Raw genomic sequence first — 27,614 nt, forward strand, 5'->3', positions numbered from 1 at the left:
CTCTTGAGGAGTACCGGAAAACACACCATGTGTACTTATGACATGAGTCAGTGTACAATATGTCACGAGGGAAACCCTAGACCTAGATGAGACACGTGGACCTAGGATGCCTTGATAAACGGTTACAACTTAGATAAGACCTAGGTTAACAGTTACGTAATACTTTTCACGTCATTTTACAATGCTATATTTTTTAATCTGGTTTTATTTACTTTTGTAATAAACGAATGATGCCCGCAATTCCGTTGCCCAGAATTTCTTTTATCATGCGGGAACCGTACATTTTTCCGGAATGATCAGTAACTGTACACTTTGCCTTGAAGGAATTGCTTCTAGCGGTAATGCTGCCAAATCGAACTTATTATATTTATGTTGTTAATTTTTTTTTTGTAAAAATATTTGTTATTGTAAAAAAATAACCCTAAAAATTGCTGGGTTGAGCACAGAATAACAGTTTATCCATTTATATTATTATAAATGCGAAAGTGTGTCTGTCTGTCTGTTACCTCGTCACGCCCAAACCGCTGAACCAAATTTCATTTGGTATGGAGACACTTTTAGTCCCAGAAAAATCGTACGGTTACCGCGCGATAAGTGAATTTCGGCGCAACGGAATACGCATGATGACTATTATTTTTTTCTCATCGGTAATTGAAAGACACTTAAAAAATAGAAACATCGTTGAAAGAATGACTCTGATAGCTTAAAAATTCACCAAGATATGACAATTCAAATATCTCATTAAAAAAACCTGCCCGAAACGCTCCATACAAAGTGCTACGAAAGTATGACGTCAGTCTTTCGTAGTTTGTACGCATCGGGAGACAACTTTCTTCGACAGGTATATTAAATATTGCGTTTATGAAAGTGGTTTGATAACAAAAGTTGCTTTTAATTGCATAATCGAATGGTATACAAATATTAAAAAATTGAATTGTAAAGAAAAACGACTTGAATACGCATAACAAAAAAAATACAAATGCTATTCAAGCTGAAATTTTGGGAACACTTATTTTTTGCCATGATTTCTTTAATTTATTAACAAAATTCGCTAATCTTTGACCTTGTCATCATCCCTATTGTGGGTATTTAGTAGCAAATACTTTGCAGAAGACGTTACTAGAAAATGTTTAATGCTCATAACGGTAAAACAATAAAACACTGATTACAATCATAGGCTTATCAAGGACGATCGTAACGTCACCATCATCACTGATCATCATTTAATTATGTAATTGTTTCCCACAATAAACAATAGCAAAAAACTCGCAGTGTGAAATATTCTTTGTTTTTCTCTCTATTCATTTTCATTTTTTTTCTCTCTTCGTATTCATTTTTTTTTCTCTCTAGAACGCCTCCGTGGTCCAGTGGTTAAGAGAGTGGCTCTTGACTCGGAGATCGTGGGTTCGATTCCCGCGTGGGAAACATGTTATTTCCAAGTTTGGTTAGGACAATGCAGGCTGATTACCTGATTGTCTGACAAGTAAGATGATCCATGCGTCGGATGGGCATGTAAAAAGTCGGTCCAGCGCCTGATCTCTCGCCAGTCGTGTCGGTCTTCCGTCCCATTGGGTTATGAGAGAAAAAGGAATAGAAAGTGCTCTTGTGTACTGCGCACACACTTGGGCACTATAATACTACTCCTGCGTAACTGGCCTGGTTTCAACGAAGCCGGCCACCGTCACCGAAACTGGTGTGGAAGTTTTTTTTTTCTAATGCGTCCTTCTTGCTCTTTGGTGGATCAATACAAGGGATTAATAGTAGAGGGACATATGACATATCGACTCCGATCTGCAGGATAAAACGGTTATCAGTAGAGTAATTTTATATAACTTTTGGTTCTTTAACATAATATGTATTTGAAAAGAAGAATTATTATTATACTCAGATTAATTTTATTTTATGAGTTTTTTTAGTAAATTCGTTCTCCGTATAAAAACTATTTACATTGTAATAAATTCTTTTATCACAATATGTTCAGCGGTTTGTGTTTTGCTAATTAAGTTACTGATATCGATATACAAGATAAAGATCACGGGAGCTAACACACACCCTTGAGGTACCCCGGCTTTGACATTGACACAAAATCGCTCGCTCGCGTCGAGAATACTTTTATTCCAAGGTCAATATGTCCAATGCTTCACATAAGCCTACGATGAAAAAAGTTGGGGAGTTTGTTAATTAATTGAAGTAGTTCTTGTGGAATAAGGGCAGTGATGAGAAGCCAAACAAAAAAGGGTTTTAATGCAGACTAATAAAGCAGGTCTTTGAACCTACTTCCATACCATAATGGCTGTTGTGCCTATACTGATTTTAATAGTTTTTATGATGTCAATAGTAGGTTCGGGTAACAGGTGGGGTTACAGAATTTATAGTTTTCCCGATTTTCTCCTTCTCTGATATCCATATCCATTCTTACTTATATTATAAATGCGAAATTGTGTCCGTCTGTCTGTTACCCCTCCACGCCCAAACTGCTGAACCATCTATACATACATACATATAAATAAAATTGGAGTGTCTGTTTGTAATATTGAAAGAACCGGTTTTTACTACATGCATATGAATCTATATACGATACATACACCAAAACAACATTTTTTACAATTTTTGTCTGTATGTCTGTCTGTCTGTTTGTTCCGGCTAATCTTTGAAACGGCTGGAGCTATTTTGCCGGGAATTTTTTTGGTAGATAGCTGATGTAGTAAGGTGTAACTTAGGCTACTTTTTAACCGACTTCCAAAAAGGAGGAGGTTATATTATACTTTTTTCATATTTGTCAGCGAACTATCCATCTTTGTTATTATACTACATATGTTAACGCGGACGAAGTCGCGGGCAACAGCTAGTTTTGATATAAAAATATTTTGAGGCCCGCGAAAGATAAAATGACACTTTTTATCCCTGAAAATGTGTAGTTCCTACGCGATAAACGGAGTTAGGGCCTTATCTACGATGAGAAAATTCTGACAGAAAAATATTTAAGTACAAAGCAATATCATTGTCAGGTTATTCAGGATGCTAGTCCTAGTATAAAGTTGTCAGGTTATTAAGGATGTCATGCCACTCCCAGTATAAAGGGACTATCCCTACAGCCACAGATGACTAATTGTTCTCAATACCACCATAGTAGATAGGCCTTGGTAGAACAGGTTACGGGCAAAGGGATTAACCTTACAAAGACTTTAGAACGTTGTAGATATGGCGGGAGAAGTGAAAGAAGAAACGAAAAAGAGAATAGGGAAAATAAATAATAAAACCGGCCAAATGCGTGTCGGGCCACGCGCAATATACGGTTCCGTAGTACCGCTAGTTTTTAATAATTTTTGTATGGTCAATGAATGTACATTTATAACGTGTTTTTACTAACAACATCATCTCAGTTACGTTCAAAGGGATTTGAACGTTCCTTACTTCGCCGAATAATTTTTTTTTAGTTGATCGACTATTACTCAAAAATTACTTATTGAATCTTCTTAGCCGTGAATCGTGATAATTTTCCTTACTCCCGTGATTTTTTTTACATTTCCAGAAGCAACCGCTTAGCTGGTAGAAGGGATGGACACTGGATTTTTCCACTCTAAAACTTAATATTTCACAAATGAATCCCTAAATCGGAAAATGATCTATGAATAAGTACTCGTAATATTTAAAAAAAAAACTATCCAACGACACGGCGCAGTGGGGTGGACGGAAAAAAAATCATCCCCGCTTGATGTGTAAGGGAGGTACCATAAACAAATATTTTTATATACCATTTTGTGGGCATCACATTCATGCCGAATTACAGCTTCGTAGGACTTATAGTCACTGAGAAAAACCGCGGACAGGCAGAAGGACAGACCGAAACTATAAGGGTTCCTTGTTGACTACGGAACGCTAAAAATGGATTTTCAATTTTGTTAGTCCAGGGGGGGTGAGCCAAAATCTTTTCGTTTTCGCTTCCTTATAGAATCGTCGATGAAAATGTATGGAATTGACATAAGCGTTCATTAATATGACGTTGACGTTCGACTCGTCTAATGTCAATTCCATACATTTTGATCGGCGATTCTATAACGAAGCGAAAACAAAAAAGTTTCGGCTAAATGGCCTGTTATCTATAACTTGAGAACAGCTGTATCGATTGAGCTAATTTTGGTCTTAAAATATTCATGAAAGTCCAGGGAAGGTTTAGATTAGGAGTGAAGTTCATAGCTATTAATAAAAAAATGTATTGTTATCATACGTGACACATAGTGCGAACCGAAACGTTTAAATTGCATGTAATTCGAAATCAGAAATACAATATTACATTTTATTTATTTCACAATCTTTGTTATTTGTTATACCTACGTCGAGTTCAAATTAAACCTGCTCAAATCTACTATCCGTTAAAGCTATAAAAATGAAACTTCTGTGAATAAAAGAGACCATTAAATTTTTCCTCAAAAATTTTTTAAATACCCTATTTCTGGTGGTGATATTTCCATCTCAAATGCTGAACGTCTCGCCATGTCTATCCTATCTCTGAGTCTTTAGATGCCCGTATGCAATGTGCGTAATGTGCATGCCATCATTATGTATTTGGACGACATTCTTCCTCATTCGAGTTATGGCATAATTTTGAGCCTTCCTCTTCCTTGAGGCATTCATTCGAGTTTTAGCTGTTTCTTTGTCTAGGAGTTCGCAAAAAATGTTTGTCGTTAAACAATGTGAACAAAAACAAAAGATTTTGATCAACAAACATAAATTTACATTGATCGTTGAGATCTTGGTTACAAGTTAAAAGATTTTATTGTTTGTATGTTTACTTCTTTGCATTTAACTACTGCATCGGTTTTAATGAAAGTACGAATATAGAGATTAGGACATAGGCAACTAGATGACGCCCGTAACTCCATTGCGTCAAAATTCATTTTAACGGGAACGACGACTGTTGCCGAAAAATTACGAAAATTTCTATGCGCATTATCACTTTGGGAGCACTGTATCTCCATACCAAATTTTAGCAAAATCAGTTTAACGGTTTCGGCGTGAAGAGGTAACAGACAAACACACTTTGAACTTTCGCATTTATAATAATACTAGCTATTTGACCGAGCTCTGCTCGGTATTCGATAAAACACGAATAAAATTACATTTTCTAAAAATGATTCCTAGCTAGATCGATTTGCCGCTCCCGAAACCCCCTATATACTAAATGTCATGAAAATCGTTGGAGCCGATTCCGAGATTCCAATTATATATATACCTATATACAAGAATTGCTCGTTTAAAGATATAAGATTAGTATGGCTCGCGAGATCCTTCATAATCTACAACAAATACAATAATATAAAGTTTGTTCACACCAAAACATGCAAAACAAACACGGAAGGAAGCAAGACGCCATCGCGAAATTTCCCATACAGTTACACAATACCAATGTCGAACTTAAGACGTCAAAATACATACATAAAGTTGAAATACCTTCATACATTCATAAAATAATAAAAATCGGCCAAGTGCGAGTTGGGCTAATATTAAAAAAAAGGAAAAAAATGTCTTTTGTATGGGGCTCCCTTTATTAAAATTATACCTATTGTCATCATAAATACCAAGCAAAAAATGTTTAAAAAATCACTTTTGTTTTATGGGACCCCCCACTTAAATATCATTTTTTTGTATTTGTTCTTATAACAGCAACAGAAATACATAACCTGTAAAAATTTTAACTCTCTAGCAATAACCGTTCTTGAGTTCCAGCCTGGATACAGACAGACAGACGGACAGACATCGCAGTCTCAGTAATAGGGTCCCGTTTTTACCCTTTGGGTACGGAACCCTAATACGGCTGCACTCGAGGCAGAAAAAAACGCAGTTTGTTTTTATCATTTTTTTCTCAAAAATTTTGACAAATTATTGCAATGTCATTAGCTCATAATATTGTTATGTAAGTATGCAAAGTTTCGAGTTAATTTGACTTAACCCTTAATTAGTCGCATGGTGTCAAATCACTTTCAAACCGAAAAAAATATGTGCTAGAGTTCTAGGAATGCAACGACGCTCTCGTTAATCTCCTAACTCCTATCGAGGTATCCTAATAAGTGGTAGCTAGCTCTGGTGCATGCGTCGCTACTCTTTTGAGCGCTGACCCCATGCGACCACTTATGTGACTTTTTTGTCACAAGATAAGTTTCTATTTTTGTAATATTATGTTTAATTGTTTGATTATTCTATTAATAGCATTTTCTTACATTATTTCTTTGTGAGAATGTCAATATTTGTCAAGACAGTGTAGTACAATAGCGGCTGAAAGGTTTCTGAAGATCAAATATATTTTGTGAGGCTAGCCTCCGAACTTTGAAACTATACACCGATTTTTGATGGCCCATGAATCGGAAAGCAAGATTGAAGAGTCCAGTAATGATTTTAAAAAATTATCTCTGACCACTGGATGGTGATAATATATAATAATATAATAATAATATATTATATAATATTATTGTCTATATATGATAGAAATGTAAACACTAAAATACTATCTAAAATATACAGATATATTATATATACAAACTTTAAATATAAAACTATAAAAAGAAAAACTTGCCCAAGTCGTCCCCATCTGGCAGAGTAAAGTAGTAATATATTTTATTTTTTGCAACACAAATACACATTCACAAATTTTACAGATTCATACAGTTACAAAATAAACTTACTTATTTACATACTCAAAAAAAAAAAAACAATGTGCGAATAATCAAGGATAAGACATACAAACACTATCTGATATACAAATCATAAACAACACTACCCATATGTGATCAATGCAGCAGGCAAAGGAGATCAGCTGTGCATCAGTATCATAATAAGTATAGTTACTTATAATTTTTTGTTAGTAAATAGTAGTCCCCAGGTACATACATTATGTCTTCACCGTACAATAAGTATACCCATATTTATTGTATGCAGGCACATTGCATTATGATACACATTCACTCATATAAGATAAGATAAAATAATGATGATGATCAGGGGGTGATGACCAAAACTGCGTAAAAAATCATAAAAGTGAGGAAAATATGTTTGTCAATATTATCTCAAGATCTAATTCCTTGGTGCTGCAAAAAAAACTGGTTATCAGAGTGAAAAATATATTTTTTTCATCTCAATCTCAGCTTTAGTGATATTTTGGACATTTCGAGACAGAAAAGAAGTTGATTAATTTTTTTTTTGTTGTAAAGAGACAAAGAAAGGTTTTTGTTGATTAATATTAATAACAGTTAGGCCCTCTAACAATTTGCATAATTGATACTTCGTTTTATTCATTTCTTCAACTTAATTTTCACTATTTTGTATGGGGTCAGTATAGACCCCATGCGACTACTTGTGTGATTTTCTTGATGCGCCTAATTAAGAGTTAAAAATCGTGCTCAAAGATTCCGTTACATACATACAGCCCGAGCTTATAAAAGCTCTTTTTTTTTCTTTTTTCTCGAATTGGATAGAATTTTATCTATAATAGATTATTTCTGTCGTTTTCTTTTTATGAATTACAGCTCCAAGTTGCCGAAATTAACAGCAATTCTTTGCCCATTTTCTCTAAAATGTTGCCGAGTTACATATTTTTTTACTCAACTGTTTCATATTAAAGTGGTAAAAAGTAATTCCAACATTGTATAGACGACTTTCTCAACAGTACATTGTATTTTTTTCATACCGTTAAGACGTCAATACTCAATACAATCCATAAATAGGTGATATTCTAAACCTTTTACAGCAAAAATCACAAAAATGTCGCGGGTTTGAGTTGGATTATTAAAAAATACTTAAAAAAAACAAAAATCTAGCTCCAACATTAGATTATAATTGAAATGATCTTACATGTTGTGCATTAAAACTTATAGAAATACTGTAATTTAACTGTTAAATCACGTATGTTAATCAGCGGAATCGGCAAAATTTCGCATTCGGACTCTTAATAAATGTAAAAAAATATATAGGAAGATAGAATTCAGGAACGAACTACGAATAATAACAACTACGCACGAAAACAATTCCAGTTATCAACTGCCAAACATCTTGATCCAAAATCAAGCAGATAACGTCATTTATAATGCCTCAATTATGTACATCAAAAACCGTAATTGCTGTTAGATCTGATGCTCAATAATTCTTGTATTTGACTTTCAGATTAGGTACTTTTATTTAATTTTATGCGAATCTCTTTATTGTAATGTCATCATTACAATTTACAATATACCTATCGGAGGCCCAATCCCCTACCCTCCCCTATTTCCTTAACTACCCTCCCATTTTCCCTTCCCTACCCTTCCTTAAAAGGCCGGCAACACACCTGTAGCTCTTCTGATGCTGCGAGTGTTCATGGGCGACGGAAGTCGCTTTCCATCACTTCTTTTCATTAGTATCAAAAACGGACTTTCTCTCGCTCTCTATCAAATCAATATCAAACTAGGTATCATAAGAAGATTGTGCGCACCGTACATGACCCGTTTGGTCGTTTGCCCCCTTATTTCATTAAAAAAAAAACTAACGATAACACCACCGTGGTCCGGTGGATTAAAGAGCGTGTCGCTTGACTCGGTCGTGGGGTCGTTCCCACGTTCGAAACGTGTTACACGCGAGTAGATGTGCAGGCGCGCGGCTCGTTTTAGTATAGAAGTCGCGCGGCTGCCGCACTGCTCGCGACTTAATGGGAAGGCAGCCTTAGAGCGTGGCTCCCGAAGGTCGTGGGTTCGATTCCCGTGTAGGAAACGTGTTATTTCCAAGTTTGGTTAGGACAATGCAGGCTGATCACCTGATTGTCTGACAAGTAAGATGATCCATGCGTCAGATGGGCATGTAAAGTCCTGCGCCTGATCTTTCGCCGGGTCGTGTCGGTCTTCCGTCCCACTGGGTTATGAGAGGAATAGATCGGGTGTTCTTGTGTACTGCGCACACACTTGGGCACTATAAAATTACTCCTGCGTAACTGCCCTGGTTTCAATAACAGCCACCGTCACCGAAACCGGTGTGGGGGTACTTTATTTGAACCTTAACACACAGAAGTCGTCCTTATTGTAAGGTGAAGTAATAATAAATGTAACATCCATACTAATATTCTAAATGCGTAACTTTGTATGTCTGAATGTTACCTCTTTACGCCCAAACCGCTTAACCGATTTTGCTGAAAGAACAATGGCCAAATCGTACCAGGTGGGCGGTGGCGTCCCGATATGCCATTAGTAGCAAAAATTCCCTAATATTTTAAGGCATCGAAAATCATTAGAAATGTGTTTATAAATAGCCACAAAAAAAAGATCAATATATTTTAGTTTCGTTATGTTCTGACAGCCGGCGATCATTCGCAATCGTTCTATTTTTTGGGTAATTCTCTAGGAAAAATTGAAATAATTAGAAACGAGATCGCCGAATATACACTTGTAGGCCACACCGCAGTCGGGAAAAAGGTAGTTCTTAAGTCTAACCTCAAAATAATAGTAAACGTTATTAATTATTATAAAAAATCGTGGCTATTTAGACATAATTCTCAAACGGAACTATGTTTAGAGCATAAGAACAACCAAATCTAACTATAGTTTATTTTGGGACATCAAAAATAAAAGTCGAGTCCAGCTCCTATACAAATTTGGCCATGATTATTTGGTATGGATATACTTCATGTCCCCGGAAAGGACATAGGCTACTTTATAACCCGCTAAAATGTACGGTTCCGGCGCGGTAAAAGACATTTTGGCGCGATGGAGTTGCGGGCGTCACTTTTTCTTTTATGAAATAAGGGGGCAAACGAGCAAACGGGTCACCTGATGGAAAGCAACTTCCGTCGCCCATGGACACTCGCAGCATCAGATGAGCTGCAGGTGCGTTGCCGGCCTTTTAAGAGGGAATAGGGTAATAGGGGAGGGTAGGGAAGGGAATAGGGCAGGGGATTGGGCCTCCGGTAAACTCACTCACTCGGCGAAACACAGCGCAAGCGCTGTTCCACGCCGGTTTTTTGTGAGAACGTGGTATTTCTCCGGTCGAGCCGACCCATTCATGCCGAAGCATGGCTCTCCCACGTGTAATCAGTAATCACCACATCCTCTTATAACTTTATAACGTCTTAGTAACTAGTGCGTAAATGTTATTGTGTTCATCCGTTTCCGTATTTTTAATGCTCATCCTCAGGTAATAATCAGAACGGAAAATTGTATTGACTGATAAACAGGCCCGGATTTATAATAGGCCGTTATAGGCCACGGCCTAGGGGCGGCAGCGTCCATAGAGGCATCCTACAGAATACGTAGATACTATCAGAGAAGTTGATTCCTAGGCAGAGGTGGACCTAAATAATTTGGTCGCGTTAAGTGAATCCCGTTCGACCGACCACAGCTAACATTGAATTGATATTTACGTGGGAGAGCCATGCTTCGGCACGAATGGGCCGGCTCGACCGGAGAAATACCACGTTCTCACAGAAATCGGCGTGAAACAGCGCTTGCGCTGTTTCACGCCGAGTGAGTGAGTTTACCGGCGCCCAATCCCCTACCCTATTCCTTTCCCTACCCTATTCCTTTCCCTACCCTTCCCTATTCCCTTCCCTTCCGTACCGTCCCCTATTACCCTATTCTCTCTTAAAAAACCGGCAACGCACCTGCAGCTCTTCTGATGTTGCGAGTGTCCATGGCCGACGGAAGTTGCTTTCCATCAGGTGATCCGTTTGCTCGTTTGCCCCCTTATTTCATAAAAAAAAACATAAGCCGACCAATGACGTAGGTCCGTCAACTGTCTAGAAATAAATTTCCTCGATGGTACTGGGTACATAATATTATTATGGCGGCAGAAGGTGGCCTACTCTCATATGTATAAATTCGGCACTGCGTCTACACCGTAAATCCAGTAGGTGACCTCAATATTAAACATCAAGTCCAAAGTCCCACTACTCCCACGAAGCCCACGGTCCAAATCACGCCACAAATTAAATCAAGTACGCCTGCCGGTCCCGCTTCCTCATTATGGGACAATTATGACCCTCGCTAGCCGATTAGTGGCCTTGGACTGGCCTGGGGAATGTTAGGGGAGATGAGTCACGGCCCCCCGAAAATCTTAGCTTTGATGAGTGGTGGCTGGGGGGAAGGTCTATGCGAGGCCCAGCGGGGCTAAAATGGTCACATTTAGCAATTCCTCTCAATCACTTCAGCAAATGAATTGTCAAAACTGTCAAACTGACAAATATCAAATTAGTACGAATTACTAGACATATGAATTAAATATTGATATGATTAAAAAAATTAATCATATCATGATTCATATTATGACTCTCCAAAGCGACCATTTTAGCCCCGCAGGGCGGCAGGTCCCTTTGTCTTACGAAAAAACAACTTGCGAGGCCCCTGCAAGCGCGAGTTCGCCACCCTAGAGCCGCCACTGGCTTTTATCTATAATATAAAAATGAGTCGCTGAATGTGTTGCTAAGCGCAAAACTCGAGAACGGCTGAACGGATTGGGCTAATTTTAGTCTTAAAATATTCGTAGAAGTCCAGGGAAGGTTTTAAAGTTAGACAGCTAGTTTATAATATTAATATGGCTTATGCAATACAGGGTGCTTCCTTATACTAAACACACCGGCAAAATTAGAGGAACATAACAAAATTTTCATTTTCAAAGAAAAAAATCAAAAAATTAAGAAAATCTTTGAAATTTCAGTAGTAAGTTTTTAAGATAAATTCTCCATTGAAGAAATGCCTTGTTAAAAGCGTGTAATGCCTTCTATGGATCTCAAGAGGGCCTGGATACGCCATTCCATGCTTGCATTTTAATTGTCAATCATTTCCTGTGGGATATTCTCCTACTCCTCCAGTAGCGCCAACTCGAGCTCCTGGACACATTTTGGAGCTGGAGTTTCAACTCGTACCGTTCACCCATTGATGTGCCACACGTCTTCAATCGGATCCACATCCGTAGACCACGCTGGCCTCTCCACCTGGGCTACGCCAGCATCGTTTAGGTAATAATGCCCGATTTTCTTACTCTATGGACGCACATAAAATTGAAATTACTACCTAAAACTGTGTAAAAGGCACACCATGCAGTTCCAGGATGTCGGTGCTATAGCCCTGTAATGTCAAAGTACCATCATCTATAATCATCAGCTCCATGCGGGCTCCAAATCATATGCAACTCCAAACCATTACGAAGCCTGCATCATAGGCCACTGTTTCCGGTAAGTTTGATGGCCTGTAGCTTTCCTTATGATTTATCCACATTCTTTATCGCCTGTCAATACAATGTACACAGAATTTGCTCCCATCACTGTACAGCACAAGATTTCACTCACTTGTCTAATTTTGATGTTCACGCGCAAATCTTAGCCTGGCTCTTCGGTGTCCTGTCTCAAGTTTTGGTGCCCTTGCTGGCACTTTTGAGTTTAATTCAACTTCTTTGAGTCTTCTTCTTACTGTACAATCACTTACACGTTCAACTTGGACCTGTTCCGACAGGTTTCGTGTCTGCATAGCAGTTTGAGGTCGATTTCTTTAGTTTTGTTTCCTTACAAAATGGTCATCCTGAACCATTGTCACCCGATATCTGCCTTGTTTTCGTCTCCGAACGTAAGATCCAGTCTCTTTGAAGCTTTGAAAGTTACGATGAACCACGGAAGCCGACACACCTAAGGCCTGACTGACCGAACGGTAGGTGTGACCTTTCTCTATCGTGGTTACAGCTCTAGTTGTCGCAGATGCTGGGAAATCACTAATTTTGTATCTAAGCAATGTGTTCTTCCAAAAACCAAACAATCAAATGAGCTGAGCATACCTGGCACCCCGCTAAAACGCCATGCTTATCAGGAACACTTACAACGTCAATAATCGAAAAACACTTATTAGGGCATAATTGCTATAAAAACCTGTCAACTTGCCAGTTTTGTTCAATATTTTATTTCTTGAATGAGCTTAGAAGCTATAAAAAAGGCTTTCAGACAGCCCGACCCACTTGTGTTCAAGTTTTGGCCCTTTTTTACCCATGTTCCGCTAATTTTGCCAGTGTGTGTATGTTTATTAACCTCGAAAAAAACCAAAGTGAAACTTTCCGTGCTTTATCTGTTTTTACTTTTTTTTTCTTAATTTATAGGCATTACGTCTTAAGATTAAGTCGGCCTGTTTTTACTTTTATCGATTTACTTTTGTATGGAAAAGAAGTTCATTTCTTAAGAAACATCTTCTTTGTTCTTCTTTGTCATTACTGAAGGTCGCGCCTGGAAAAGTTCTCCTTTACTTTGGTTGTTAAGCTCTTCCATTTTGTTCGGTCTTCTGCTTCTCTAAGGGCGGCTGTTATTCTCAGTCCAGTGAGTGTCGTAATTTGGTCACATCATCGGGTAGGTGATCGACCCCTGGGTCGCTTGCCTTTAATTTTTCCCGTGACTATTAGCTTTTCGAGGTTGTCTGGTTGCCGGCGATGTGACCAAAATAGGATAAAATTCATAGAAGATTTTAAGAAACATAGAAGTTAAATAATTGTTACCCTTCAGCGTTGCTACTTTCACAATACACTCTAAATAAGGAAAACACTTTAGGGTCTGTATGCTCTTCACATACACTCTAAAGGCATAAGACATTAGCATCATGATAGAGAAACCATTTTACATTTAAGCGCAATCCAAATGCCTGCTACTTCGGCATTGCCAATTACTTAACACAGAAATTAAAAATAAACCAAATTACATAATTAAATCAAATTAAAATCTTATAAAATGGCGGACGAGCTGTCACCGAGTAAGCATTCATAATTCATCGATAGACCTTGGTTAGATTAGAACCGAGATTAAAAAATATTATTTGACGTGGCCTTTAACTGAAGATGGACAAAAAGTGGCCTTAGGTTTTAAGTTTGGTCTAACTCTAGCCTCTAGGTTTTAACTGCCTTTCGAATAAGCGTGCTAACTAGGTGTTGCCCGCATCTTTAACCATAGATTTTAGAAGTACGTTGCAACTCAAATTAATTTCTGCACAAACGATTTTCCTGTTATGAGGTTGCAACAATAAATTCCGTGGTGAAAACTATCCTTAGTTCTTTCCCGAGACTCAAATCACCTCCATGCAAAATTTCATGAAAATCGGTTCAGTACGCCCCCCTTTTTAGCGCGAATAACAGAGCGACCGGCACTTTCTTTATTATTAGATGTAAAATATAAGTATGAATATTATGACATTCGATTAGCATTCGATATTTTGATTAATGCTATTAAAGCATTACTAAATCATATGACGTTACGATTTTAACGCGGTTGGATGGTGGTTAAATTAATTAGCTAATGAATTTGTGTACCTACTTCTAGTAGTTTCTACAAAAACCTATACCTAGCTACAATATAATATTCATATATTTTTTTTATGTAATAAGGGGGCAAACGAGCAAACGGGTGACCTGATGGAAAGCAACTTCCGTCACCCATGGACACTCGCAACATCAAAAGAGCTGCAGGTGCAATGCACCTGCCTTTTAAGAGGGCATAGGGAAAGGTAAGGAAGGGAATAGGGAAGGGTAGGGATGGCAATAGGTTAGGGGATTGGGCCTCCGGTAAACTCACTCACTCGGCGAAACACAGCACAAGCGCTGTTTAACGCTGTTTTCTGTGAGCCCGTAGTATTTATCCGGTCGAGCCGGCCCAAGCATGGCTCTACCACGTTTAAATATGCACAGCATAGACTTCAAGCAAAAGCAAAAATAAAAATTCACATCAAACGCGGAGCAAGCACATACCTAAATGCTTCAAGCATCAAGCAAACATTGTAAACGGTCAATATGCTTGAAACAAGCTAAAATCTACGTGCTTGACGCCAAGCTGCTTGCAGCTCGTCTCAGAACCCCTTTTAGTTTAGTAGGTTAACATTGGAGCGACAAACCAATTTATTCGCCATTAATGATTTGACCTAGTTTTAAAAACATAGCGCCGCCATCTTCCCATTACCATGGCGACGAATCAACAAGTGTCATTCTAGTCAACACCCAAATAAACTTTGTACAGATATTTTTCTAGATTTTCTTAATATTTTAGTGATATTTTATAATGGATGTGGCTGATGACGATGACTTTGCCACCATGGCTTCGGGCAATGAAACTACAGAGGCGGAGAAGGAATATGAAAGGGTATGTGAGAAGTTTACATGAGTTCTGCTTGCAGGACTAATTTTCCTTGTTTTGTGATTGTAGTTTCTTTGACCCAAGGATGTTTTGGGTGAGAAAAACCTCCTCAACCCATGTGAGCACCAAAAAATTGAGGTTGGTTTGTGAACATTGGCCAAAATAGGTAGGTCCAATTAATAAGAAGTAATATTATAAATGCGAAAGTGTGTCTGTCTGTCTGTCGCGCCCAAATCGCTGAAGCGATTCCGCTGAAATTTGGTGTAAAGATACTTTGAGTCCCGGCAAAGGACATAGGATACTTTTTATCCCGGAAAATGTACGGTTCCCGCGCGATAAATGAGTTTTGGCGCAACGGAGTTGTGGCGTCTTTGAACTATTAAGTCAGTTAAATTTTGAGTCCCTGAAAAACACCGAAGAATAACTTTTACCCCGAAAATACGTACTTTTCCCGTTGTGATAAACTATTTTCAGTGCAACGAACCTATGGGTTACATCTAGCTATGTATAAATCTTTACCTTCAAGGAAAGAGCGTATTCCCCCTCAAAAGGCCGGTAACGCACCTGCAACTCTCAAGACGCGGTTCGGCTCTGTGATTGGTCCAAACTTTGACAGCCAACCAATAACAGAGCCTGAACCGTGTCTTGAGACCGAGATGCAACTTGAGTACTGACTTTTTATACCGGCCTTAATGTTGCGAGTGTCCATGGGTGATGGTAGTTGCTTTCCATCAGGTGCACCGTTTGCTCATTTGCCCCTAAGTGCGCGCGCACCTCTTTGTTCGCCTCATTCGATCACACTTTTCGTAACGTTCTCTTCACACATTTACCTGCAGCTTACTCCCCAAGTTAAGCGTGCGTACTGATGATTTTCTTCAAAATCTGATTTCTAGATTCTCGAGGACCTACGCGACGCCGAGGGTATGAAGGTATACGCTGACGTCTACACCAAGCTGTTCGACTCGTACTTCGCACTGAAGGATGAGAATAGAGAGAAACAGGAGGAGATTGCTGGTCTACATGTATGTACCATTGGAGAAATCGATTCATAGGCAGTTGACGGACCTATGTCATTTGGTCGGGTTATGTTAATTCAATATTATGTAAGCCATACACGCTACGGTCTACCGACCTCTCCGGTATGCCTGCGCAGGTGTCAGTCGAAAGAATTGATTTTCGATTTTGCGCCGGTCGCCTGCGCAGGTCCAAAACACTGCACAGGTTTATTCCCACATACATTCCGGTCTACCTGTGATACCTGCACATAGCACAGGTGGACCTCTCCGGTAGACCGTAGCGTGTATGGCAGCCATTAGTCGTGATCGGCTACGTTTGACGTAACGCGACCAAATTACTAAGGTCCTCCATCTGCCTAGGAAATAGGAATCAACTTCTCTGAATATACAATTGGAGGCTGTTAAGCATCCGTGTACTAACCCACAAAAATCACATATTGAGCTATGAATGCAGTTATGTTGTTTAGGTGATTTAGAACAAGACTGCATTCAAAATTCAACGAAAAATAAATTTTGGGTACTACACAAATGCGTAACAGCGACCAATACAAGACTCGGTGATTTCTCATTGTAATTTAACCTTTGACTGAATGAAATCCCACCAAACGCGAGTTGAAATGCACGATTTCGGACGGCACGGCGTAAAGCAAGTTTTGCAGTTAGTTTTATTCTAATTATGCACATTGTACAGTTAAATTAGTGCTTGGCAATGAGTTTTTTTTTTCAAACCGTACAGTTTGTTTTAATTTGATAATCTCAGGAACTACATTTTAAAATTGATATTTAATTATTTGTGTACTGCATAGTCCATTCAATACGGTAAGGCAAGGTTTCGTACAATTTACTAGTTAAATAACAGTTTAAATATTTCAAATGTATTTTGGTACCCTTGATTTAGTGGGTAGACCTTTGGTTCGCACTCTTATGAGGTTCGATCCCGATTCCCGGGTGGAGGCGTGTACCAATGAGACATTTCCTGATCTCAAGTACACAATACGGACGCTCGTACGGTGAAGGAAAAACATCGTGAGGAAACCCGCACATGGTTGGTCCCAGACGTATTGCCCTGCTCATTCCTCTGGACCAACCATGTTGCGAGAATGCCGCATGTGCTTGGGCAACCATACGGACATTTAAAATCTTGTCCCAGGAACTACGGTATTTGAAGAGTGGGTAATTCACGATTCGCTTCGTTCTAAAAATACTGTATATAAATTATAAATCATCCACAATGGATGCAAAGGCCTTGTCTTTACTCGGTGCCGCTTAAAATACAGAACTAAAATCAATAAATCACATGTTTTGTATTAGAACATAATTTAAAGTAAGTAGCGTTCTCAAACTTTTTTGGTGTCGGAACCTTTTTAAGAAGTCACATTTTTGACGGACCCTCCAAAAATAGAATATTTTGCCTTTGAATTCGTTGTCTCCATGCTGGTGTCATTGCTAAAAACAATTTATGCTTTTGTGGAGAGCTCCGGGGAGCACACGTAGACTTTTTAGTAATATCAAATTTCATTTTCAGGAGAAAATCTCCCGATTCGACTCCACCCTGGAGCAGTATATAGCAGAGTTGAAGGACTCCAACAAAACCATAGAGAAACTGCGAGCAGATATCGGTAAGTGTTAAGAGCCGTGACAAAAATTTATACTTACATTCAACGCTGTCATTTTTGACAGTGTTTTTTTTTCATTATTTTAGTTTCAAAGCACCCTGCCTGAAATTATTAATCCTAGAAAGTTGAAGGTGACCAATTTGGTTATACAAAATTCGATCGCAGTTCAGTCGCAAATTCTGTTAAAATTCAGTCACAAGTTTCACCGACCAATTTTCAACTTAAAGGAACATGAATAGAAGAAGTTAGAAGAAGGCCACGCGCTCGTAGACTTTTAAACTAGAAGGAGCCGGTAATGACTAATCTTCTCTTCTTCTAGAGGAAGCTCTCTAATGACTTATCTTTATTTAACTTCTAGAGGAAGCCCGTGCGCTGGCCGACGCGATGCACTCCCGGGAACTGGCCAGCGTGGAGAGTTTGGAGACGATGAAGAAGAACGTGGCCAGGCTAGAGAAGGAACTGGACGCGAGGAAGAGAGTCGGGGATGAGGACGCGTGAGTGATTATGATGAGTAGCTTATTGGTGATGAGTACTAGCTAATTGGTGATAACTTGATGAGTAACTTATCCCCAATGATTTATCTCTGATAAGTGTAAGAGGTGGTTTATAAGCCATTCTTTGAAATAGGCTACCCAACACCGTGGGCGCAAGTCAATAACGTGTATGTTATTGTATAGGCCTCACTTAATTTTAAGATCGCTTGTCAAGGAAAGCTCAGTGCTCAATTTTAAAATTATATATTAGTGGGGCAAGGAGTGAGCGGGGTGGGTGCATGCAGGCCGGTTACACCATTGGTAGACATCGACCGTGTGTACGTGTTCCTTGTAGAGAGTTCACTGTGAAAGTAGCAGCTCTGAAAGACGAAAAATTTTTTTCACTTTTGTATGGGCAAGGGCCCGAGCGTCACGAGTTTCCCCATACAAAAGTGAAAAAAAAAATTCGTCTTTCAGAGCTTCTACTTTCACAGTGAACTCTCTACAAGGAACACGTACACACCCTAAAGTATTATCACTTATTTTTGTTACACCCTGTATAATTAGGCCCTCGGGCTACGGCATGTAAAAATGTATTGATTCAGAAAGAAACAATGGTAACTCAAATTCTGTTTAAACACAGTGGTGCAACCTCAGCTGTGAAAGAAAAGGAGCGATTCGAGAAAGAGATAGCGCGGCTGACGGGAGAGTTGGATGTGGTGAAGCAACGACTGGCCAACTCCGCCAGCTATGTGGAAGAGCTGGAGCAGAAGAACAACGCAGCTGAGGAGAGTATAGCGAGACTGGCGGAGCAACTTGAGGTAAAAGAGATGGAAATACTAGCAGTGTAGTTGATGATGAAAGAGTATAAGCAGTGAAAGACAGAAGTAATGAGGCTGACGTACCAGCTACTGGTGAGAATGATGGTGTATTGAGAGACATGGTGAGTCAGGCAGAACAGTTTAAGATGATATAGATAGTGCGGCTGATGGAAGAGTTGGATGTGGTATAACAACGACTTGCGAACTCCGCCAGCTATCTGGAAGAGCTGGAGCAGAAGAACAACACAGCTGAGGAGAGTATAGCGAAACTGGCGGAGCAGCTTGAGGTGAGAGAGATAGAAATACTAGCAGTATGGTTGAAGATGAAAGAGAATGATGGTGTATTGAGAGATACAGTGAGACAGGCAGAACAGCCTAAAATGAAAGAGATAGTGTGGCTGATGGAAGAGTTGGATGTGGTAAAACAACGACTTGCGAACTCCGCCAGCCATGTGGAAGAGTGAGAACAGAAGAACTAGCGGAGCAGCTTGAGGTAAGAGAGATCAGAAAGAAATAAATAGATAGAGTTGGTGTAAGAGAGATAGATAGAGATAGTGATGTTGATATGAAAGTTGATAACGAGTGTGATAGAATTATGAGAGACAGAGGATTAACAGGTCTACAAAGCAGCTAGAGTTGAAATAGATAAAATGACTGGTCAAAAAGCTGAAAAAAAGAGATGTAGAGCCACCTAGCCATTTGTAACTATAGTTATTAATGGATAGGTTGCTTTTGGCAATTTATCTTATATCTTTAAACGAGCAATTCTAGTATATATATACTAAAATAATTTTCGGAAAATGTCTTTTTATTCGTGTTTTATCGATAATCGATAAACTGAAAAATATGACTCTTCCTGACATCTATTGGCGAATAATAATACTATTTTGTTAGCAACTAATTGTTTTAACGACCAGCAGATGGCGTTATTAAGTAACACGAAGTCAATGAGTGTTTGCTATACCGAGCAAAGCTCAGTCATCCAGGTACTAGTTATTAATGGACAGGTTGCTTTTGGCAATTTATTTATTAAAATATTTTCTAGTTTCTAAACTATAGAAAATATTTTTTGTGACATTTAATTACAATTTTATGTTATTTTGCAGCTTCTGTAAAATCGATTTAAAATTTTTGTTTACGCGCGATGTAATCTCAGTTTCCTTTTTATGTGCTCGCGGCACTGCTTATATTGTGAGTCGTTTACTGAATATTGTTACAATGGAACTCTGAAATCACATGAGGAACTTACATTGAGATATCAAAGCTAGTTTATCTGAATGTAGCCTAAATCAATTCATGACTAATCTAAGGTCTTAAACAGATCTATAGATCAGAATCACTAATGACTTTTTTATTGGGGATAATTTTAGACACGCTACCGTCGAAAATTCTAGTTAACTCCTACGTCCTAATATTAAAATAGTGCGTTTTAATTTGACCCTTATGCCAAATACTTAAAGTCTATCGCAGACGTACCTCAAACGTAATATTTTCTACCTAATAAAACTAGTCTAGTTGGACTAAAAACTTCTAGTCTAAGAGCCAGTCCACACGGCGCGTTGCGTCGACGCAGCCAATGCCGTAAATAGGGCGGTGCCACCGGTGCCCAGGCACAGGGCGTAGACTCTGGGGGGCGCGAGAATGGCCAGACCAGACAGATCCTTATTTTTCGAATTGCTCCCGATAAGTTTCCGCTGCGCCCCAGAGATGTTTCCCAATGTAGTAAAAAAATATCCACAGCCGAACATATACCTCCTTTTTGGAAGTCGGTTAAAAAACAAAGGTGCAGTTAGAAGCTCGCAAAAAAGGCTATTTACGGCACTGGACGCAGCGCTGTATTATTGCGTCAAAGCAGTACCCACTCCCTCCTCGTCTCGACGGGTTGCTGTCCGTCATACTGTGTGCGTTGCGACGACGCAGCACGCCGTGTGAACACCTTGGATACCACGAGCTCACAGAAAACCGGCATGAAACAGCGCTTGCGCTCTGTTTCGCCGAGTGAGTGAATTTACCGGAGGCCTAAGGGCCGGGACACATAAACACGACACGACGTCGTGTGGCATCGTGGGAATCTACGACAAGCATCGTAAAAAACTACGTCGCGACATCTTATTACGTGCCACGATACACGGCACGACGCTGCGGCCGTCGATACAATGCAGGGTGAATTGTCGCAGTTTTAAATTTTGATTTCTTTAAATTTGATTTCTTTAAATTTTGAATAACACGCATCGTGAGTTTCTACGACGCGACGTCGTGCCGTGCACCGTGGCACGTTACGATGTCGCGACGTAGTTTTTTACGATGCTCGTTGTAGATTCCCACGACGCGACGTCGCATCGTGAAACGACGCCGCATCGTGGTACGACACGACGTCGTATCGTGTTTATGTGTCCCGGCCCTTAGGCCTATTCCCTTCCTTACCCTCCCCTCCTCCCCTAATACCCGATTTCCTCTTAAGCGGTCGGCAACGCACCTGGAGCTCTTCTGATGTTGCGAGTGTCCATGGGCGACTGAAGTTGATTTCCATCAGGTGACCCGTTCGCTCGTTTGCCCCCTTATTTTATAAAAAAAAATAAAAAAAATCGCGTGGTTTTCAGGTGAAAGGTAGTGTTGTTGGTGTTCCCTAGTAATATGACATAATAATATATTTTAGGTAATATATAGATCATATAAGTTTTAAACAATATAATATGTATTATAATTTATATCAAGTTAATTTCTAGTAAACAACTTTTCAGTAAATATATTTTTTTCCAGGAAGCAGACAACAACGCAGTACGGACGAGCCGTCTGGTGGACCATCTGAAGAGTGAGGGGGCCAGCATGAAGTTGGAGATAGACCATCGGGGACACAGCATCAATGAGTTGACTGATAAGGTAAGCTGAAAGTATTAAGGCGACGCCTTGATAATTTGGCTGTAGCGATATCGATTTTTTGCAGTAAAGCAAATTATTTTTGCCTACAAATAGGCTTATATAACTTTTTACCCTTAACCCTCCGTGCACCACGTGGGGTCTGACAAACCCCAGACGTACAACAATTTTCATAACTTTTTTAATACTTGTGTGATTTTTTTGACGCTTTATGTAGCTGGAGCTGCGACATTGCCTTACCGTTCGGCGGCAGTAGTTTAGGATTTTCTTCACCGATGCAACGAACACACGTGCACAAAGTGTGCTGGGGTCCCACAAACCCCACGTAGTTCAGGACGTCGTTAAAAAGTTGTATAGACAGAGTATTGTGAAATGTGAAAAAATCTATTTTTCTCGCATATTTGAATTCATCTCGATATAATAAGTACTCGTGGACAGGTTTATGAACAAATGAACTGTGACTTTCATAGGAGAAGATTTTAAAAATCGCAAAGATATAAACCATGGATACTAAGAGGTTCTTGAAACAGTTTCACCAATTTCTTGACAAAGCAGCCCCTGGACCATCAGAAAAATTATCAAGATCAATAAAGAAGTATTCAGATTGTATCAGGAAGATAAATTAAAAATTCAAATACGGTTGTGAGCACAATAATAGACCTATTTGCTTACACATACCGTGCCCACTTTCATTGTAAAAAATGTACTGATTTCAACTTGCTTGAATATCGTATAGACTGATTATATTAAGTTAATATTATTCAATTTGTATTCCTTATATAGTTAGTTTTATAATTTTAAAGCAGTACGGGAAATAAAAGGTAACTTTTCAACTGTGAGAGCTCACCAAAAAAGAGTCTATGTTTTACTTGGTAAAAGATTACTAAATTTTCATTTTTGGGTGTAAAGGATTAAAAATGGGAGTTATCTCGGTAAGTATCGTTTTATATTACAATTAAATAGACAAAAAACAGTTATTTGATATAAAATGAACAAATAAATACAAATTACGCATTCCTTGCCCAGATAAGTCTTGGGGTTATTTTTTATATATTTAAATATATTTAAATGTATAAAAAATTCTCGAAATTGAATTTTTTATTCATTATGAATTATTGGAACTAACTAAACTGAAATAAAATTACGCATAAAGTATAAACACACCATTACTGCTTACAACCCTTTTTACCGGTTAAAAAGCAACCAAGGTCCTTTCTCAGGCTCTAGAATATCTGTGTATTAAATTTCATTACAATCGGTTCAGTGATTTTGGCGTGAAAGCTAGACAGACAGAGATACTTTCGCATTTATAATATCTTATATCTCTAAACGAGCAATTCTTGTATATATATAATTAGAATCTCGGAATCGGCTCGAACGATTTTCATGAAATTTAGTATATAGGGGGTTTTGGGGGCGATAAATCGATCTAGCTAGAAATCATTTTTAGAAAATTTCATTTTGTTCGTGTTTTAGCGAATACCGAGCAAAGCTCAGTCAAATAGCTAGTTATATATTAGTACATGGATTTGTACAATAATTTTACAAGTAAAGGTCTTTACACTTTTACAATGTAAGGTAGGCATATTATGTAATATAAATAATTACCTATTACCACTAAAGTACTAACTATTATGTAATATAATATTATTATTACGGCCCCTTAATTAGAATATCATGTTTTCTGTGATTGACACAAATTCCTAGTAATAGGAGCGGCGTTTTCAGAACATAGGGCTATAATTGTTATTAAATGGGTAGTATTTAATCGAGTGACTGTAAATTCCAGTTTTAGGTGTCAAAATTACTAAATTTGGGTTATAGAATTACTATTTGAGCGACTGAGAGTGAGTGACGAGAAATTAACAGAACAGCAACTTAGAAATTATTTATTTGAGTTACTTAAAATACAAAATGAGCAGCTTTATAATTTTTGAGCGACCTAATATCTGTTTGAGTGTCATCGTTACGTCCTACATTTTTTTCAATATTTGGCAAATGTAATTTTTAATACTGAGCGGGATTTTATCTTAAATGAAGTGTTTCGAATACCAAAAACCACTTTGAAAAATACACTATTGAGCAGAGTATAATGAGCACACATTAAAACAAAAAAAATTAATATGAAATAACTATTTGATGAAACACTTTTATTCAGGGAGTACTACGGACAGGGATAGAACAATTTTTTTTAATTACTATCAAGCAAATTTTTTGTGAGTAGCTTCATTTGGATAAGAGGAACAACAATTTTGTATATGAAAAAAAGTGGTAGATAACAGAGATAGAAATGATTTCATACTTTGATTTGATGATCCCAAAATATGTATTGTTATATTTGTAAGAACTTAATTAAATTATATAACGGTAAAAGTTTAGAATCATACCCAACGATTTAGGGGGATAGTGGAGGTGGTGGGAGGGGGAGGGGGGGTAAACCCCGTTTATATATATAAAAATCATTAATAAATTACACAAATTATATTCCTTAACAAAACGTCAAAGAAATGGGTAAAATTTTAATGGCGACCTGTACCAAAAAAAACAACTGGCTTCAATTATGATTCGACGGAGCCTCGCTACGCGGGGCTCCTACTTCTGGGTGGTTTACAAAAAAATAACCGCATCTAACCTAACCCAAAAAGTCGTATTGGTCCGCAGCCCAACTCACCTGACTGCAACTATTCGTCGCCTCGCCCCCATTCAAATTCGCACGCATTTAACAATATGTAGTTTTCATTAAAACACGTATCAAAATATTAAATATAAAGCCTCAAATAGAATATCAGTAACCAATTATCATTAATAAAGCGGCTCACAAAAGTTTGCTCAAAATGAACTTTTTAGTAGCTCGTAATAAATAACCTCACTTAGAAAAATTTAATCTATATTTAATATTGAAGTTGCCCGCTTTGTATTTCCAGTCACTCACTTAGTAATACAGTCGCTTGGATAGAATTTTAATATCTGAAATAGATTAATCGCAATCCACATTTTGTAAGCTCGTTCTGGATTTTATTATAAATCAATATTAGTCGTTAGTTTAGTTTATTTTTCGCTTAGTCAAATTAATACCGCTCATGTTATTAAAACAGTATGTCCATCATCAGTCGCAAAGTAATTTTTATTCTCTCGTTTTATTATTTCCCTTATTAAATTAGCTGTTATCACAATAAAAATATACAAGTAAGTAGTTTTAAAAACTATAATTTTTCGAACTACTGGCCTGTATGTCGGGATATATCCTGATTACGTAAAATATATTTTACATATTTGAAATGTGCCAACAAGGTAAACACTAAACAACAACAGTGACGTGCCAGTCAAACCAAGCCATTAGTGCCGAAGCATTCCCACACAGTAATTTTTCATTGATCATTCTATTTTGGGCCTTTTTTCCTACTACATTGTGACGAATCCGGAATCACACAAAATACCGTTTAGAAAGGCAATCATGAATCAAATATACACGTCTTGTTTTTTATAAAAACTTCGATTAAATACCGAAAGTAGGAAATTAATTGCCAACAAAAACGTAATTAAAAGTAGAATAGTAAAAAAATTAGGTTTAAAATAAATAAATAAAAATACATCAAGCTGTAGTTTTTTAAATAAGTATTAAAAAAGAATCCAATAAAATCTGGTACATACCTACATAATCCAATAAAATCTAGTAGGTACTAGTTATTATTATGAATTTTATGAAATATTGATAAGTACCTTATATTTTGTTAAAATCAGGTTTATTAGTAGTTAGTAGTTATAGCAGAATCCTGATAGTCAGTCGTATCCTGACAGACAGACAGACATTCTTCGTTTATTTAATTTTCTAGTCGAAAGAGAAATAATGTGATAAGAAAGGGCTTTGTACTGTAAATATACTAACAACATCTTTACTCTTCGTTTAAGCTTTTTTTTTGTAGGGTGAAAAGAACGACTTGCTAATAATATTACTATTTATTATACATATTATAGTAATCAATAAAAAAATATCCTATGTTCTCTCCCGAGACTCAAAGTACCTCCTTACAAAATGTAATCAAAATCGGTTCGACGGTTTAAGCGTGAAGAGGTAACGGACAGACACACTTTTGCAATTATAATATGAGTGGATGTGTCTAATTCATAATTTTAGGTCAGCAGAGCCGAGCGTGCGATAGAGAAGCGGGACAAGCAACTCCGAGACATCAACAGCAGGGTTGAGGCGGCGCAACAGGGCCAGGAAGCAGCGACGGCCAAGGCGGCGCAGCTGCGACAGCAACTGGACAGAGCCAATGCAGAGCTAGACAAGAGCAAGCAGGCGGTCAGCATCAGCGCCAAGCAGGTCAAGGTGAGGGTGACATTGAAAGCGCCATATCTCTTTCAATAGTAAAAATCTTATATTGACAAAACATCACATCAGATGATGGTGATGACAATGATGATGACGGTTATGATGATAATGGTGTATGTAGCGAGGATGGTGATAATGATGATTGATAACGCCATTTCGGTCTTACTAATGATCTAATGTTGACAGAACATGACATCAGAGGTGAACAAGCTTAAGGCAGAGGTGGCGAAGTGGACAAAGCAAGAGGCACAGCAGGTTAAGAAGTACCAGCTACTAGAGCAGACGAAGTCCACCGTGGAACAGGAGCGGTAGGTATAAACGTAAAGATAAAGAAGTGAAAAGGTATTTGTAAACCTTTAATAAAAAGGTATTTGTAAGTAGTAAAGAAGTTTATTAAAAGGGTAGAAGGGCAAAGAAGCAAAAATATATTTGTGAGGAAGTTTGTTAGAAGGGTATAAGAAGGAGATACGGTAGAGATTATAGCAAAAAGAAGTTAACGTGTATGAGGTTGATGGAGATATAGATATTTAAGTTGAAAGAACAAAGTAGAAAAGATAAAATTCAATACTTCTTTAAAAGAGTTGTAAATAGGAAAGTACTTGCGGGGTAGAAAATAGAAATTAAATATTTAATATAGTAAATTGTAATCGTATTATGTAAACAAGTTTATAAGGAGACAGTATAGAAACATGACTTTAGAGAAACTAAAAAACCATATCTTGAGCATAATATTTTTATCATTTGTCAGAAATCAGTTGAGACAGCAGGTGAGTGTGATGGAGAGGGAGATACTGCAGAGCAAGAAGCAGGCGGAGGTGGACCGGAGAGAGATAGAGAATATGAACAGAGAGAAGGAGATCATCACAAAGAACATGCAGAAGATACAGTGTAATGTATAGTTCTGACAAAACCCTGTAAAATTTAATACTGTACTACGTACAATAATCGTGTAGATGATGTTAATGTTTAATAGGATACAATATGTACTACGAATAATAAAAACTAAGGAAACCTAACTCCCATACCATAATATTACCGTTTTAAATTTGGTTCCTTTCGATAAACAATGTAACGTCAGCCTGATACCGCTCAAGGCCACCTAAATATTGCAAATGTATTGAAAATGTGTACCTAGGGGCTAGGTACACTTTTTTGACAAGTATTGTAGAACATGTTTTTGTAATTCCTCCGTTTTTATTATTCGTAGGTTACTTAGATAGTTTTTATTATTCGTAGGTTTCATACCTATTAAACATTAACAACATTTCTGAACTAGATATGGTAGAACGTCGTATGCCTGTCGGGATGTTTGGCTTGGCTTCAATTAATACCTATTACATTTTATTGCTATCAGAAGTGAAATGCCAGCAAGTAT

General features: G+C 38.0%; 1 protein-coding gene across 1 annotated transcript in view; it reads left to right on the forward strand.

Moving 5' to 3' along the window:
* Positions 1 to 14,964: 14,964 nt before the first annotated feature.
* LOC121737562 (cilia- and flagella-associated protein 58-like) overlaps positions 14,965 to 27,614 on the forward strand; it is a 29,785-nt gene continuing 17,135 nt past the window's right edge. Inside the window, exons 1-9 of the mRNA XM_042129216.1 lie at positions 14,965 to 15,109; positions 15,997 to 16,125; positions 17,645 to 17,738; positions 18,094 to 18,229; positions 18,852 to 19,029; positions 21,790 to 21,909; positions 26,042 to 26,236; positions 26,426 to 26,547; positions 26,988 to 27,127. Coding sequence (XP_041985150.1) covers positions 15,029 to 15,109; positions 15,997 to 16,125; positions 17,645 to 17,738; positions 18,094 to 18,229; positions 18,852 to 19,029; positions 21,790 to 21,909; positions 26,042 to 26,236; positions 26,426 to 26,547; positions 26,988 to 27,127 — 1,195 coding nt within the window. The 5' untranslated portion in view covers positions 14,965 to 15,028. The remainder of the gene's footprint in view (positions 15,110 to 15,996; positions 16,126 to 17,644; positions 17,739 to 18,093; positions 18,230 to 18,851; positions 19,030 to 21,789; positions 21,910 to 26,041; positions 26,237 to 26,425; positions 26,548 to 26,987; positions 27,128 to 27,614) is intronic.

This window comes from Aricia agestis, chromosome 21 (genome assembly GCF_905147365.1).
Source record: "Aricia agestis chromosome 21, ilAriAges1.1, whole genome shotgun sequence".
NCBI classification, from domain to species: domain Eukaryota; kingdom Metazoa; phylum Arthropoda; class Insecta; order Lepidoptera; family Lycaenidae; genus Aricia; species Aricia agestis.